General features: G+C 42.0%; 1 protein-coding gene across 3 annotated transcripts in view; it reads right to left on the reverse strand.

Annotated features, from left to right (window-relative positions):
• Positions 1–9,493, reverse strand: part of GUF1 (GTP binding elongation factor GUF1) — a 58,980-nt gene extending 49,487 nt beyond the window's left edge. The window contains exons 1-4 of one of the 3 annotated variants that reach the window (XM_070757040.1): positions 9,286–9,492; positions 3,619–4,303; positions 2,839–2,950; positions 1,378–1,526 (exon numbers count right to left, since the gene is read on the reverse strand). In XM_070757040.1, the coding sequence (XP_070613141.1) occupies positions 1,378–1,526; positions 2,839–2,950; positions 3,619–3,771 (414 nt within the window). In that variant the 5' untranslated portion in view covers positions 3,772–4,303; positions 9,286–9,492. Of the gene's footprint in view, positions 1–1,377; positions 1,527–2,838; positions 2,951–3,618; positions 4,304–9,285 lie in introns of all 3 variants that reach the window. The other 2 variants (XM_070757039.1, XM_070757041.1) reach the window with 2 other exon arrangements.
• Positions 9,494–18,342: the final 8,849 nt, after the last annotated feature.

Below are 18,342 nucleotides of genomic sequence, written 5' to 3' on the forward strand. Positions count from 1 at the left end.
TTCGAAATTGCATCTGTAAGCGATATACAGTAATACCTCGTCTTACGAACCTAATTGGTTCCGGAAGGAGGTTCGTAAGGCGGAAAGTTCGTAACACGAAACAATGTTTCCCATAGGAAACAATGTAAAAGCGATTAATGCGTGCAAGGGGGAAAAAAAAAAATCGCAAAATGGCGCTCCGCTGGCCGTCATTCCTGGTCGGCCGAAACATGGCCTCCAGGAAGGACGTCTTCGTGACGTCAAAGCTCCGCCCATGGAATTCCCTATTGGAATTCCCAACCTCCGTTTCAGCCTCCAGATCGGCCGAAAACGCCGCCGCTGATTGTAAAAATGGCGGTTCGCCGGGCGCCGCCGGCGGCTGTAACCTTCTGAAACAGCTGGGCGCTTCTCGGCGGCCTCCGGAACCCGAACCAGAACTTTTGCCGAACGTCTGCGTTCGATGTTCGGGAGAATGCCGAGAAGCCCCCCGGCTGTTTCAGAAGGTGACAGGCGGGCGGCGGCGCTTCTCGGCAGCCTCCCGAACCCGAAAAGTTTGGCAAAAGTTCGGGTTCGGGAGAATGCCAAGAAGCCCCCCGGCTGTTTTAAAAGGTGACAGCCGGGCAGCGGCGCCCAGCAGAGTGCCATTTTGCGATCTGTGGTGGGTTCATAAGTCAAATAAAGTTCGTATGAAGAGGCAAAAAATTTCCGAACCCCGGGTTTGTATCTTGAAATGTTCGTATCACAGGGGGTTCGTATCACGGGGGTTTCGTATCATGAGGTACCACTGTACGTTACAAGCAGCGTGTAGTCACTGAATTTCTCACAGCGGAGAAAGAGACTGTTGGGAACACTCACAAACGTTTGTGTACAGTTGATGGAGAGCCTGCAGTCGACAGAAGTACGGTTAGTCGCTGAAGACATTTTGAGGATGACGAAGGTGCAGAAATGGCTTCGCGGCCAGAACAAAGAGTGGTAGTGACAGGGCCTTTGTGTCTCGCTGGAGGAAGGCCATAGAACGGGACGGAGATGACGTGGAAAAATAGGGAGTGTAGAAGAAACATCATTCTTTCTTGTGTGTAAGTTTCATTGTGTCCAATAAATAATTGTTGAAGAAAAAAAAATGTGGTGCATTACTTTCTGAGCGACCCTCATAGTTCTCTGCCCTATCTATATTCATCTCTGCCCCCTTCCTTTTATCCCCAGAGCTAGGGTGGCTCTTCTGTCCCAAGGACTGGCCCATAGATTTCCACTGCTCTCCTCTCCTCTTGCCTTCTCCACATTCACGCACCAGGCACTGGACCCAGCTGTTCCAGCAACCCAAGAGTTGGATGCCGGCCCCCGATTTTGGCTTTTAGCTTCGCGGCAAGTCTTCCCAGTTATAACCAACAGTGCACTTACAGGCGTATCGATGAGATTTAAGAGGTAATTTGTCCCTTGGTGGTTATAAACGAGGGAAGCCGTCTGAGCTTTCACGGTAATGCCTCTCTCGCGTTCTACTTGCAATTTATCCAGCACCTGCTTATTATGGTCTGTTTTGGCAATTGCTCCTGGAAGATCAGAGAGAGACCTTGATTAATATTCATTGGGAGAAGAGACAGAGCTGTGTTGTTTTCCCAGATATTCTGACCCAGCTCCCAAAACACGACAAAAACTCTGAAGTGAACTCCAAGATTCGTTTAATTAGGAATTCAGGCAGCCCAGCAAAAAAAGTTTATCTCTCACTGCAGGTTAACAAATCTGTCCAACAAGGAAATGAATAATTGTCTGCCACATCTATCTATCTATCTATCTATCTATCTATCTATCTATCTATCTATCTATCTATCTATCTATCTATCTATCTATCTATCCAATCTTTCTATCTATCTTATCTATCTATCTATCTATCTATCTATCTATCTATCTATCTATCTATCTATCTATCTATCTATCTATCTATCTATCTATCTATCTATCTATCTAATCCTTCTATCTATCTATCTATCTATCTATCTATCTATCTATCTATCTATCTATCTATCTATCTATCTATCTATCTATCTATCTATCTAATCTTTCTATCTATCTTATCTATCTATCTATCTATCTAATCCTTCTCTATCTATCTATCTATCTATCTATCTATCTATCTATCTATCTATCTATCTATCTATCTATCTATCTATCTATCTATCTATCTACCTATCATCTCTATATCTATGTATCTCATCTATCTATCATCTCCGTCCATCCGTCCGTCCGTCCGCCTGCCTGCCTACCTTATCTGTCTGTCTCTCTATCTGTCTCTCTGTCCGTCCGTCCATCCATCCATCCATCCACCCACCCACCCACCCATCCATCTCTCTATCTATTAGATTTCTATGCCATCTTTCTCGAGGCGACTCAGGGCGGCGTACAACATTATAAATGCAAACAACATATGTGCAGAAATCTAATTTTTTTTTTAAATTATACAAAATTAATAAAAATTCTAGAAACCCCCCATGTTCAGTCATCCACATTCATCCAATTCAATCATTTATAACATCGTCCGGAGACAATCTCATCACTCATGGCCCCCATGCCAGAGGTAGGTCTTCAGAGCTTTACGAAAGACCAGGAGGGAAGGGGCGGTACATATCTCTGGAGGGGGTTCGTTCCAGAGAGCCAGGGCCGCCACAGAGAAGGTTCTTCCCCTTGGCCCCGCCAGCTGACACTGTCTGGCTGATGGGACCTGGAGGAGACCGACTCTGTGGGACCTAAACGGCTGCTCCCATGGTTAGTGGTGGAAGACATTTTGAGGATCATGATGTGGGCAATAACAAGGCATAACTGAATAGGCAAAGGGAGAGACACACGTTTTATAAAAAAGTACTGCACCTGTTATTTCCAGAAGCCGATCTGCTAACGTACTCTTTCCATGATCCACATGGGCGATTATGCTAAAATTTCTAATATTTTCTGCAGGGAACAATGACATATCCACTGTATCCTAAAAAAAAAGATTAAAAAGGAAAAACACGAAGGAATTAAAAGCTGCTTACAACTACGTCGCCTCCGTTCTGATCTAGATATAGTTCATAAAATCATATACCAAAATGTCCTTCCTGTTAATGACTACTTCACCGTCAACTGCAGCAATAAATGAGTACTTCATTCATTCATTCATTCATTCATTCATTCATTCATTCATTCATTCATTCGATTTTTATGCCGCCCTTCTCCTTAGACTCAGGACGGCTTACAACATGTTAGCAATAGCACTTTTTTAACAGAGCTAGGCTATTGCCCCCACAATCCGGGTAGATAGATTCAAACTCAATGTAAACCGCTCCAAATTCGATTGCAGAAAATACGACTTCAGCAACAGAGTGATCAATGCCTGGAATGCACTACCTGACTCTATGGTTTCTTCCCCAAACCCCCAAAAACTTTAACCTTAGTTTGCCTACTGTCGACCCTGTCCTGTTTCTAAGAGGTCTGTAAGGGGTGTGCCTACTGTCCCTGTCCTACTGTCCTGTTTTATCGTTACTTTTTACATGTTATGTTTATACAAACTACTAATATCCTGTACATGTTTGACAAATCCAATCCAATCAATCAATAAACAAACTCTCTCCCCCAACAGTTGGGTACAAGCAAATAACACATTGCAATTACCTTGTTTGCCCTTGCACAATATTTCCTTGACGGAGCAACATGATGTAGAGAAGGTTTTAATGTCCGAAGAGAAAGGTATGAAAGAAAAGTAGCATTTTGGGATATTGGACACCTCAGGGAAATATAGAAGGCTCTTTTGAGGAGTGAAGGCATCCTTCCAGATTAATTCCAAGGTCCAGGCTGAACCAAGAAAACGATTCAGAATAACGCTTCTGCAGATATATTCATTTCTATAAATGACCGCAGGAAGTTTTAGTCCAAATTCCCCCAAAAGACAGAGGTAGGCACTCTTAAAAAGAGAACATTCAAAAGGCAAAAACCCACCAGAGATTCACTGTGTCCATTTCCTCTTCGTACAGGTGGATAGAAGGGATAAATCCCGCAAAAAAACCACTTTCGTTTTTCTTGTACAAATATACATCGGTTGCTCCAATTTTTCTTTCTCTAAATTTGCTGTACAGTATATGTGTATATATTTATATCCTGGGGGACAGTCACTTCCCGGAGAGCGAGTTATAAGGCGACAGAAACCAGGGTGACTTGTAATGAGAGAAAGATATGGATGTGAATGAGGTTCCTATAAATTAAATTTAGTTGAAATTTAAATTTCCTCCTCTTTTTATGCTCTTGGGTTTCCGTTGATTCTGATTGGTTCTTTTTCTTCTTTTTATGTGATGGAGGTGACCTTAAAAAAATAATGGATAACAGTTTCAATTGCAGCAAACTGACACAGTGATAATTCCACCACTCCGTGCGAGATTTTGCTACCTGCACAGGTGCGGGAAGTAAAATTGCACTTGATTCCATACTCATGCACCAGAACTGTGCAGCTGCACACAATTAGCCGTATCAGCAGGAGCCCACCTCTTCTGAATACTATAAGCATCATGCAAGATACATTTTGGGCTCAATTGTGGTTGTAACTCGAGGACTATCTGTATTAATATCGGAGTTAGGTAATCTATATTACCTGTTGTGGTTAGCTCTGGCCCAGCTCCTGCCCCAAGGAATGTGCAGGTGGATGTAGGGGAAACATCCACATGCCGCAGGCCTGTTTTGCTCCTGATGGAACCAAACTTTTTACACAGGGGGCCAGTTCACTGTCCCTCGGACTGTTGGAGGGCTGGACTATAAAAAAAATCTATGAACAAATCCCTATGCACACTGCACATACCTTATTTTAAAGTAAAAAGCAAAATGGGTACTATTTAGAGGGGGGGGAAGAAGTCTGAAATTCATATATGTTTATGTTTTGTTTTTAATTTTCTTTTGTTAACATCTGATTGGCTATACAAGGTTTTCTGGTTTCCTGTCACACACCCGCGGGCTGGATATATGGCCTCAGCGGGCCGCATGTGGCCCGCGGGCCGTAGTTTGGGGACCACTGATCTGTATCATCCCTGGATTCTGAACAAGAATTAATGACACATCCACGCATGCGTAGAGTGATGCATAGGAGACAACAACTGAAGGATTATTACAAGAGAAAATGAGGCCACTTGTGGTTGGGTGGGGCTGCTGTAATTAGTGCTACAGATAAAAGTGCAGCTTGGTGTTTTAGCCTCCTGGCAGTTTATCTGATTCATTGTTTCATCAAGATCGTGGTTTTTGTGCTGTTCAAGATTGTGTGTGGACTCTCTGGACTTTAGAATTGGACTCAATTTGTTTGTATTGGGTGAGCAATTGGATTGCATTTAACCTGTGCCTTGTGTGTACCAGAAAATCCCTTTGACATTTAAAAAGGGAGCTGTTTCTGTTTTTCTGTTTATAAAAACTTTTAGGTTTTCCTTTTATCGTGTGGTGTGTGTCTTCCTGGACTAATTACCCTGTAATTACAGGCGGTTGAAACACGCCGGCAGAACAATTACCTAACTTAGATATTAGGCCCAGTACTCTTCAACATCTTCATCAATGAGATGGACAAGGGGATACATGGGGAACGTATCTAATCTGCAGATAACACCAAACTGGCAGGAACAGCCAAAACTCCAGAAGATAGGCGCAAAATATAGAAGGATTATTGACTAACATGAACAATGGGCGGTATCTAACAAAATGAAATTCAACGGTGAAAAAAGTCAGGTTCTACCTTTAGGAAAGAAAAACAAAATGTGCAGGTACAGTATATGTAGTACATTGCTCAACAGTAGTAACTGAGAGAGGGATCTTGGAGTTCTAGTGGACAACCATTGAAATAGGAGCCAGCCGTGTGCTGCAGCTGCCAAAAAGTCCAACACAGTTCTAGGCTGCATCAAAGAGGGAGAGAATTAAGATCACATGGAGGGTTAATACCACTTTATAAGGCCTTGGTAAGGCCACACTTGGAATCCTGCATTCAGTTTTGGTCGCCACGATGCAAAAAGGATGTTGAGATTCTAGAAAGAGTGCAGAGAAGAGCAACAAAGACAAAGCTGGTAGTTTCAAATTTCTGGGCACTTATATCTCAGAGGACCTCTCATGGACTATGAATGTTAACATGCTTGTGAAGAAGGCACAAAAGAGGCTGTACTTCCTGAGAATGCTCAGGAAGATAAATTTATCTCAGCATCTACTGTTGTCCTACTATCGCAGCACCATTGAGAGTGTCTTGACATACGGCATACTAGCTTGGTATGGGAGCAGCTCTGTAGCGAACAAAAAAGCTCTACAGAGAATTATTAAAACTGCCCAGAACATCATTGGGCTCCAGCTACCCGCCCTGGATGACATCTTCACATCTCGCTGTTCTAGGAAGGTGCAGACCATTCTCAAAGACTCTTCTCATCCTGCTTACAATCTTTTTGAACTGTTGCCTTCTGGCAGAAGATACAGAACAACTAGAACTCGGACCACATGTTTCATGAATAGTTTTTATCCCAGAGCTATACTCGCAATTAACAACGAACTAAAGGGTCACCATCAGTGAACTGTTGGACAATATTATTCGGTTTGTCATGTAGATGGTTGAGTGGTTTAGGGTGGGGAATTTGTAGTGGGGGGACATTTTACTCTATTTTTTTATTCTATTTTTAAATGTACCTATTCTAATTTTATGTATGGTGGGACTGGTCTCTGGGAGTCACACGACTTTCGCTGCCAATGACAATTCGCTGTTTTGACAATGACAATAAATTATTATTTGTTATTATTAGGGGACTGGAGGCTAAAACATATGAAGAACAGTTGCAAGAACTGGGCATGGCTAATTTAATGAAAAGAAGGACCAAGGGAGACATGATAGCAGTGTTCCAGTATCTCGGGGGTTGCCACAAAAAAGAGGGAGTCAACCTATTCTCCAAAGCACCTGAGGGTAGAACACGAAGCAATGGATGGAAACTAATCAAGCAGAGAGGCAACTTAGAACTAAGGAGAAATTGCCTGATAGTTAGAACTGATCCGTTGAACAGCTTGCCTCCAGTAATTGTGAATTCTCAAACACTCTTAAGTTTTTAAGCAGATGTTGGATAACCATTTGTCTGAAGTAGTGCAGGGTTTCCCGCCTAAGCAGGAGGTTGGACTAGAAGACCTCCAAGGTCCCTACCAACGGTTGTTGTTGTTATACACTGCTCAAAAAAATAAAGGGAACACACGAAGAACACATTCTAGATCTGAATAAATGAAATATTGTCACGGAATACTTTGTTCTGTACAAAGTTGAATGTGCACAACAGCAGGTGAAATTGATTGTTAATCAGTGTTGCTTCCTAAGTGGAGTTTGATTTCACAGAAGTTTGATTTACTTGAAGTTATATTGTGTTGTTTAAGGCAGTGATTTTCAACATTTTTTGAGCCACGGCACATTTTTTACATTTACAAAACCATGGGGCACATTGAGAGGGGGGGGGGGGGGGGGCGCTAAAAAAAATTGGACAAAAAAATTCTCTCTTCCTCCCTTTCGCTCTATTTCTCTCCCTTCCTCTTTTTTCTCTCTCTCCATCCCTCTTTCTTTCTCTCTTCCTTCTTTCCTCTTTTTTGCTCTTTCTCTCTCCCTCCCTCCCTTTATGACTTTCTCTCTCCCACCTTCCCTCCCTCTCTTTCTCTCTCTTGCTCTCTCTCTTGCTTTCTTTCTCTCTTTCTCTCTCTCTCTTGGTTTCTTTCTCTCTTGTTCTCTTTCTCTCTCTCTCTTGGTTTCTTTCTCTCTTGTTCTCTTTCTCTCTCTCTCTTGCTTGCTTTATCGCTTGTTTGCTTTCTCTTTCTCTTTCTTTCTCTCTCTCTCTCTTGTTTGCTTTCTCTGAGCTTCGCGGCACACCTGACCATGTCTCACGGCACACTAGTGTGCCACGGCACACTGGTTGAAAAACACTGGTTTAAGGGGTCTCTTTATTTTTTTGAGCAGTGTGTATCAAGAACAATCTCTAGTATTTAGCTTTTTGGAGTTTGGCAGCACTTAAAGCTGGTTGGTACTGCCTAGCTAGATAATAACAAAGACTTTGCTCCCTCAACAGAGTTGCATATAAGCCAAACAAACAAATAAAAATGTGTCTGTTAGGAATTGTGTTTTTCCTGATTTTTAAAAAACAACATCCAGCTGCAATTTCATACTACAGTATTGAGTAATAATAATAATAATAATAATAATAATAATAATAATAATAATAATAAAGTATTGTCCTGCCTGTTGGCGACTACTTCAGCTTCCACTCGAAATAGAGAGACTAGACTTTCAATCCTGGGCCTAGAAAGCTTAGAACTAAGACGCCTTAAACAAGATCTAAGTATTGCCCACAAGATCATATGCTGCAACGTCCTGCCTGTCGGCTACTACTTCAGCTTCAACCACAACAACACAAGAGCACACAACAGATTTAAACTTAATATTAACCGCTCCAAACTTGACTGTAAGAAATATGACTTCAGTAACCGAGTTGTCGAAGCGTGGAACTCATTACCGGACCCCATAGTGCCATCCCCAAACCCCCAACACTTTACCCTTAGATTATCTACGGTTGACCTATCCAGATTCCTAAGAGGTCAGTAAGGGGCGAGTACAAGTGCACTAGAGTGCCTTCCGTCCCCTGTCCTATTGCTCTCCTACATCTCCTATACCTTTCTTCTATTCCTATATCTCTTCCTCTATTCTTTCATTGATATGTTCTATTACTATAACTTCTTTTCTATTATTTCTTAGATATATTTTACTATGAGTATCTCCTCTATAACCTTCATCATGTATTTTACTATGTGTATATAGATATATACCTACTAAAACCCTCATTGTGTATTGGACAAAATAAATAAATAAAAATAACAACAGACGGATCCAACAATACAGGAAGTCCTCCTCTTATGACCACAATTGAGCCCAACTCAATGGTGAAACAATGGCTGAGTGAGTTTTGCCCCATTTTACGATTTGCCACCGTCGTTAAGTGAATCGCTGCAGTTGTTAAGTTAATAACCCAGTTGTTAAAAACAAATCTGGGTTCCCGTGGACTTTGGCATGTCCGAAGATCGCAAAAGGGGGAATATCTCGCGACCCTGGGACACTGCCACCGGTCGTAAGTGCGAGTCAGTTTCCAAACGTCTTGAATTTGAATCCCACAGGATCTCTGGGGAGAGTTCAATGGTCCTACGTTCGTTTTTATGGACTTAACACCGGGAAAACGGGTTAGGGTTAAGGGTCCCGAGTCCCTTTTCCCCTCCATTTGGGACGGTCACTAAACGAAGCGTCGCAAGCCCGAGGACTACCTGTACAGAGTGAGTGTGGGAGTTTCGCAGGATCCGGATTCGTGCAAAGGGGAAAGGGACCCTGCGATCGTTCCCTCAACCCCGGCGGAGACTACCGGCAGCAAAGCTTCGGCGCCTCCCCCGGCTTGGTCCGGTCCGGACGAAAAGCAAGCACTGCAGCCCCGTGGAACCACGCGGGTCAGCCAAGAAATAACGCCGGTCCTCTCCAGCTGGGAGGAAATATAGACAAAAGGTGCAGAGAGGGACGATGCCCTTCAGACGCCCGGATTTTGCAAAATTGCAATTGCACCGTTATTGCAAACCGGGGGTTTGTAACATTGCAATTGCACCGATGTTGCAAAGTTGCAGCGGCTTTGCAACGCGCAATCGCACGCCCCGATTTTGAAAAATTGCAATTGCACTGATATTGCAAACAGGGGTATGCAACACTGCAATTGCACCGGTGCAAACTTGCAACGGCTTTGCAACGAGGTGCAAATGCACGCGCTCTCTCTCCGCTTCCTTCCTCCAGTGCACCCCCCCTCGCAGCTGCTTGCCCTTTGGGACGGGTTATGTAGTCGCAGCTGGGCCTCGCCAATAATTTTTCTTCTGCTGAAAACCCCCCCTCTTCTTAAGAAACTCTTCGCAGAAATTAGGCTCAGAAGTGCCAACCTGAGAGAGAGAGAGAAAAAGATAGAATCACTCTAATTTTTGTAAGTCTATAAAGCAACGGGAAGTGAAGACAGCGCCTGATGCGCTTCCGCCTTGAGCACAGAGACGGAGAAAGCGTTCCATTGGCTTAACCGCAAGGGTGGGAGCTATTACGGCTCTCCCGGCAGCCTCAGCGAAGGGGAACGGGGCGGGCAGCTGCAAAGGTTTATGGGAATCGTAGTCTAACACGCAAGGGCGCCCTAAAAATCCAAATACTGTACAATACAATAAAAAAAAAATAAAATGGTCTTACTGCCGCTCTCCTAGGGCAGGTGGTCGGCAAAGTTGCCTTTTCTATGACACGTGGACTTCAACTCCCAGAATTCCTGTGCTAGCACGATTGGCTCAGGAATTCTGGGAGTTAAAGACCATAAGTCATAAAAGAGCCAACTTTGCCTACCCTAGAGGACTTCAGCTAGTAGGCAACCGATTCGCATTTATGGCGGTCCCGGGGGTGTCACGTGATCCCCGTTTGCGACCTTTTGATGAGCGAAATCAAGGCAGATTCACTTAGTGACCGGGTTACTGTTAATATCTGCTACTAACATATCATCCGGTTAGCGACCGTAGCAAAGAAGGTTGCAAAATGGGGGACAAAACATGCTTGACGAATGTTGGGTTCAATTGTGGTCGTAATAGGAGGGCCGCCTATATTGGATGGAATTGGGCGAGTGGAATTGGGATTGCTGTGCCCATTCTTCTTGAATTCCTGGCAGGAAAAGCTGAAGGATATTAAGCCTAACGAACAAATAAAGTGAATAATTTAAGTACACTGCTCAAAAAAAATAAAATAAAGGGAACGCTTGAACAACACAATATAACTCCAAGTACATCAAACTTCTGTGAAATCAAACTGTCCACTTAGGAAGCAACACTGATTGACAATCAATTTCACCTGCTGTTGTGCACATTCAACTTTGTACAGAACAAAGTATTCAATGAGAATATTTCATTCATTCAGATCTAGGGTGTGTTCTTTGAGTGTTCCCTTTATTTTTTTGAGCAGTATATTTTCATTGTTACAAATTGAACATAATTAAAGCAATAGTGATTAATCACAAAAAACAATATGTAATTATATATTGTGAAATATTTATTTCTACTTACAAATAAATGAAATCTTGTTTTGAAGCAGGGTGTAGCATGGCGTCTGCTGGGCATTGTTCCGGTTTATAATGTATTTCAGTTACTAAACTTAAAACTCAATGTTTGATTTATTATATAAGGTAATTGTTTTCAACCTTGTGTGATTGCAAGTGATTAGCAAACATATTTCTGTATTCTAGATGTCTAGGACTGAGAATCTCTATAGATTTTTTAGCTATTCAACTTGGGATGAAGACCCTTTGAATGGTGTGGGAGTAGGAAGGGATTTCCAGGAAAAAAAATTGCAGATTACAGCAATTATTAGCACTACGCAGGCGACCCTGGAGACATAGGTGAACCTCCAAGTGCCTCAGTGACCCTCTAAAAGGATGTAAATGACTAGCTGTCTGCAAGGAGTATCAATCCTTCCATTCCCCACCATCCAGTCAGAATTGAAGAAGCTTCTTGGATGAGAAGCAAAACATCTTCAAAAGAAAAAAAACAAAGAAAGTCCAGCTGCATCTTGAATAAAAAGGACTTTTGGGACATTCATGATCTGGATGAGTTGAGAATCCCTACAGACAATATTCCAAATACAATTTTATTTATCTTCCTGGAAACTTGTGACCAATGAAGATGGATGCGAAAGATGAAATACAGTGGTACCTCTACTTACGAACTTAATTCGTTCTGTGACCAGGTTCTTAAGAGAAAAGTTTGTAAGAAGAAGCAGTTTTTCCCATAGGAATCAATGTAAAAGCAAATAATGTGTGTGATTGGGGAAACCACAGGGAGGGTGGAGGCCCTGTTTCCTTCCAGGAGATTCTTAGAGAGGCCCCTGGAGGTTTCTCCCTGCCTTTTCCGGTTACAGTGTCAGAGGCTCAGATTTGTAAGTGAAAAATGGCTCCTGAAAAGAGGCAAAAAAATCTTGAACACCTGGTTCTTATCTAGAAAAGTTTGTAAGTAGAGGTGTTCTTAGGTAAAGGTACCACTGTATTTCTTTTCTCTCTTCCTTGGAACTTTTGAGGGAGGGTGTGTGAAGACGATGATTAAATTCCACAGTTTCTTCGAGACATTCAAGGTGGTCATTTGTCTTGCCCATCAATCGCGTGGCTGTCGTTATGTCAAGGCTGCACCCCTGGCTTTGTAGCAAAGGAGATGAATCTTCCCGGCAGATGTGGAAAAACTTGCCACATTCACACACAGTAGCTCAATTTGAATCCTGCAGTTAGCAATAGTTCCTAGGGAGGTAATAATTGAAATTGTGATTCATTCATGAGTGTAACCCGTGTTGGCATGATGGCGTTTGCTCAAGAAAAGGGACGTGGTTACGATACGCAGGCTGAAGAATAAACAATATTATGAAACTTGGAATAAATGGTATAATTGGATAACAAATTAAAAACTATGTGATATGAAGTGAAAGAATATATGAAAAGTGGAATCATATGAATAAGAATAATATAGTGGTACCCCTACCTAAGAACGCCTCTACCTACGAACATTTCTAGATAAGAACCGGGTATTCAATATTTTTTTGCCTCTTCTCAAGAACTATTTTCCACTTACAAACTCGAGCCTCTGAAACTGTAACCGGAAAAGGCAGGGAGAAGCCTCCGTGGGGCCTCTCTAGGAATCTCCTGGGAGGAAATAGGGCAGGAAAAGGCGGGGAGAAGCCTCTGTGGGGCCTCTCTAGGAATCTCCTGGGAGGAAAAAGGGGAGGAAAAGGCAGGGAGAAGCCTCCGTGGGGCCTCTCTAGGAATCTCCTGGGAGGAAACAGGGCCGGAAAAGGCAGGGAGAAGCCTCCGTGGGGCCTCTCTAGGAATCTCCTGGGAGGAAACAGGGCCGTAAAAGGCAGGGAGAAGCCTCCGTGGGGCCTCTCTTGGAATCTCCTGGGAGGAAACAGGGTCAGAAAAGGCAGGGAGAAGCCTTCGTGGGGCCTCTCTAGGAATCTCCTGGGAGGAAACAGAGCCAGAAAAGGCAGGGAGAAGCCTCCGTGGGGCCTCTAGGAATCTCCTGGGAGGAAAAAGGGCAGGAAAAGGCGGGGGGAAGCCTCCGTGGGACCTCTCTAGGAATCTCCTGGGAGGAAACTCTCTTTTACTAGCATCATGTATATAAATATTATTATATTATATTACATTACATTATATTATATTATATTATATTATATTATATTATATTATATTATATTATATTATATTATATTATATTATATTATATTATATTATATTATATTATATTATATTATATTATATTATATTATATTATATTATATTATATTATATTATATTATATTATATTATATTATATTATATTATATTATATTATATTATATCTTTGTATACCACCAATACATACGTGACAAACAAACAAACAAACAAACAAACAATATTTATTTATTTATTATTTGGATTTGTATGCCGCCCCTCTGCCAGAGAGTCGAAGCCACTCTCACAGTGCGCTGGTTATTTATTTATTTATTTATTTATTGGACTTGTATGCCGCCCCCTCCGTGGACTCAAGGTGGCTGATAACATATAGCAAAAACACAACAGTACATTTTATCCAATTAATATACTAAAAGGTTCTTAAAATTCTAACTTAAAATGGCGGTCATGGCGGTAAATGCAATCCACCCCTGGTGTCATTACCATGTTGATCTTTTTTTTTTTTTCCACATGTTGCTTCTGGCACCACATGGTTTTCTTTTCGTCATACGTCTGTTGCGAGGCCAAATTTAGGATCTTATAAATAGCTCAGGATCACCCGGGTTAATCTGGGAAAACAGTTGCTTGGATTTTGCTGTTTGCAAACTGAGTTCTAAGGTATCTTCTTTAAATACCCTTAATTTTTAATTTTTTAAAAGTGCTGGTTTCACAAATCGCAGCTGCTTCTCCACATCTTAAATGGAGGGAAGAACAGCATGTGAATGGCTCATTTTTTGTTTTGATTTGGTACTTCCAAGAAATATTAATGGCATTTCAAAGCCTGATTAAATTTTAAAATATTTTCCGGAGGTGCTTTACGAATGGTGACACTTCGTCTCCTAATTATATTTGTGAATAATTCATAGGAAATGTCATATTTCCCCTTATTAAAAAACCCACCCTAATTTACTATACTTATTAAAAATAAATCAGGGTTTTGTTTGTTGATTGGGTTTTGTTTGATATGTGGGAACACATTTTTGTTCATTAGGAAAGGAATAAAATTGCTGCACGGAATGATTGTTGCATGAAATATTTTTTAATAAATGAAGGTGTAAGATTGAAGCAGATGAGTCTGCTTGGATTTGAAACACAATTTGCTAATTAGTAAGAAACAAAATCGCCCCATGGCCAAATGGTTATAGTTTTTTTAATAAATGAGAGCATACGGTTGAAACATATTAGTCTGATTGTAAGCAATCAAGTAAACAAATAGGAAAATAAATATGAATAGGTAGCACAAGGGAGCCCAAAAGTTATACAGTGGTACCTCATCTTACGAACGCCTCTTCTAACGAACTTTTCAAGATATGAACCCGGTGTTTAAGATATTTTTGCCTCTTCTTCCGAACTATTTTCACCTTACGAACCCAAGCCTCTGCTGCTGGGATGAAGGGGTTTCTTTCCCCACCTTTTTTGAAGAAAGAAAAGGGAGGGGCGGCTTGGAGGGGGGAAAGACTTTGCATTTAAAAAAAATAGGAGAACAGCGTGCTTGCAGGCATTGAAAGAGTGTCTTTTGAAGAAAGTAAAGGGAGGGGCGGCTTGGAGGGGGAAAGACTTGCATTTAAAAAAATAGGAGAACAGCGTGCTTGCAGGCATTGAAAGAGTGTCTTTTGAAGAAAGAAAAGGGAGGGGCGGCTTGGAGGGGGAAAGACTTTGCATTTAAAAAAATAGGAGAACAGCGTGCTTGCAGGCATTGAAAGAGTGTCTTTTGAAGAAAGAAAAGGGAGGGGCGGCTTGGAGGGGGAAAGACTTTGCATTTAAAAAAATAGGAGAACAGCGTGCTTGCAGGCATTGAAAGAGTGTCTTTTGAAGAAAGAAAAGGGAGGGGCGGCTTGGAGGGGGAAAGACTTTGCATTTAAAAAAATAGGAGAACAGCGTGCTTGCAGGCACTGAAAGAGTGTCTTTTGAAGAAAGAAAAGGGAGGGGTGCCCCCCTTGCCTTTCTTCCTTCCCACTCACCCTTTAGCCTAGCCTTGCTTCTTCCACCCACCCCCTTTAGCTGCTCCTCCCTGTCCTCTGTTCGCCTCCCTTCTAAAGTTTGGGATTTTCCTGAAGGATTTGCACGCATTATTTGCTTTTACATTGATTCCTATGGGAAACATTGTTTCATCTTACGAACTTTTCACCTTACGAACCTCCTCCTGGAACCAATTAAGTTCGTATGATGAGGTACCACTGTATTGCTAAGCAAGACATTTGCTAAGTGAGTTTTGTGCCCGCTTTATGACTTTCCTTGGTGCAGTTGCTAAATGAACCATTTGCAGTTGATAAGTTAGTAACCCAGTTGTTAAATGTATCTGCTTATGCGTTGACTTTGCTTGTCTGAAAACTGCAAAAAGTGATCCTGTGTGTTAAGGAGTGTGCAGAGTGTTGTGTCCAGAGGACATTTTGGTAATGTTACCCGCCCCTTATCCTTGGGCGGGAAAATACAGAGACCCGATTGGTTAGCTCAGCCTGGCAGCAGGGGTTATAAATAGCTGCCAGGCACAGCCATGTTGTTGTAGTAGTAATTAGTCTGAGGTTAGTAACCGTTACCTATTTGCTGTGTTCCAATAAACGTTTCAACAATTTCCAGGACTACTGCTGTCTTATTCAACAGATCTTACAACTGGCGACGAAGAAGTGACTTACTCTCGCGTACATAACAAGGTACAAATATCCCCTTCTTTTTTTCTCCTACCGCCTGCCTCTGCCACCACTGATAACTCCAACCAAGGAGAAACGGTCGCCCGTATTCGCACCACCAACACCCGGCGCCTCACACTTGCCCATGGGACCAACCAGCGGAACACGCCGACACAACACAGAGTTATCTCTGAGTGGTCAAAGATACACATACACAGAGGAAATGTGGAGGTCTAGCCGATATCCAGCTGGTAGCTCAGAGATACAATTCAGTAATACACTCAAGATACACTCAGTATATAAAATATTATTTACTTTGGCAAACATCTTAGTCAAGAACAATCCTAGTCATACACAGTTAAATCAATCAATAACTTTCAATACATATATAATACTATAAGTTACTTGTCCAGCTTACAAATACATAAAACATCACTTGAACACACAGTTCTTACTATAGCATAGTCACAAAGACAAAACAGAAATAGCAGAGAATAACTGAGAGAGAGAATCACTCCTCTGGCTCCCCCTTATGGCAATCCGTAGCACTAGCTTTTAAAGCAATAGTGTTCTAATATATATAAGCATAGGTTGTTGGTTTATTTTATATGTTGCCAAGCCCAACTAAATATATGCATAGTACAGTGGTACCTCTACCTAAGAATGCCTCTACTTACGAACTTTTCTAGATAAGAACCGGGTGTTCAGGATTTTTTTTGCCTCTTCTGAAGAACCATTTTCCACTTACAAACCCGAGTCTCCGAAACTGTAACTGGAAAAGGCAGGGAGAAGCCTCCGTGGGGCCTCTCTAGGAATCTCCTGGGAGGAAATGGCCAGAAAAGGCAGGAAGAAGTCTCCATGTGGCCTCTCTAAGAATCTCCTGAAAGGAAACAGGGCCTCCACCCTCCCTGTGGTTTCCCCAATGGCATGCATTATTTGCTTTTACATTGATTCCTATGGGAAAAATGGCTTCTTCTTACAAATTTTTCTACTTAAGAACCTAGTCATGGAACGAATTAAATTCATAAGTAGAGGTACCACTGTACTAACAACGTGACCATGCAACATTGCAACCCTTCATAAATGCGAGTCACTTGCCAAAGCCCTAATTTTCATCGCATGAGCACGGGAATTCTGCAAACATCCAAAATGCAAATAACGATTATAAGTCCCTTTTTAGTGTCATTGTAACTTTAAAAGGTCTCTAAATAAACTGTTGTAAGTTGAGGATGGCCTGTAGGAGATTGTTAAGTAGCTGTCAGTCTGACCGCAACTTAAACCTCTAAATGAAAATGATACTTGGCTCCATTTGTTGAGAAAGGTATACCATATAAAACACACCTCCCCACCCAAAAGAGGGTGGAAATGTCAGTGCATCTTATACATTGAATACAGCCATTTTTAGCCCCCCAAAGCCCTGCCCCTACATCCCATTTTTATGAAAAATTGGCCCATTTTTCCGCAAAAAATTGGTTGCATAGAGGGTTTGGAAGGGCTGCAGAATGCTGCTGGGGGCTGGGGGAAGGCAAAATCACCCCCTTTCTTGTGAAAAAATGGGTGAAAAAATGGGCTGGGTTTTTTTTTGCAAAAATGGGGGCGTTTTTGGCTTTCCCCAGCCCCCAGGAGGACTTTGCAGGCCTCCAAAACTGTCTGTGCGGTGTTGGAAGGGAACATGGAGGTCTTTTAGTCCAATCCCCTGCTCGTGCAGGAAACCCTATATCTGTGATGGAGAACCTACAGCACGCGTGCCAGAAGTGGCACGCGGAGCCATATCGGAGGGCACGCGAGACTTTGCCATGTTTCAGCTCGCTGATTTCCGGCTTTGGGAAACACCGTTTCGCCCTCCGGATGTTTATTTATTTATTTATTTTTATTTATTTATTTTGTCCAATACACAATGAGGGTTTTAGTAGGTATATATCTATATACACATAGTAAAATACATGATGAAGGTTATAGAGGAGATATAGTAAAATATATCTAAGAAATAATAGAAAAGAAGATATTGTAATAGAACATATCAATGAAAGAATAGAAGAAGAGATATAGGAATAGAAGAAAGGTATAGGAGATATAGGAGAGCAATAGGACAGGGGACGGAAGGCACTCTAGTGCACTTGTACTCGCCCCTTACTGACCTCTTAGGAATCTGGATAGGTCAACCATAGATAATCTAAGGGTAAAGTGTTGGGGGTTTGGGGATGACACTACGGAGTCCGGTAATGAGTTCCACACTTCGACAACTCGGTTACTGAAGTCATATTTTTTACAGTCAAGTTTGGAGCAGTTAATATTAAGTTTAAATCTGTTGTGTGCTCTTGTGTTGTGTTTCAAAGAAGCTTCCCTGAAGCCCCGGAAACAAAAAAATCCCTCCAACGGACAACCCAGAAATTTGAGAAAACGCACTTCCGGTTTGACAATCTGTTGTTTTTTGCACTCTGGAGGGT

The sequence above is a fragment of the Erythrolamprus reginae genome, chromosome 7 (genome assembly GCF_031021105.1).
Source record: "Erythrolamprus reginae isolate rEryReg1 chromosome 7, rEryReg1.hap1, whole genome shotgun sequence".
NCBI classification, from domain to species: Eukaryota; Metazoa; Chordata; class Lepidosauria; order Squamata; family Dipsadidae; genus Erythrolamprus; species Erythrolamprus reginae.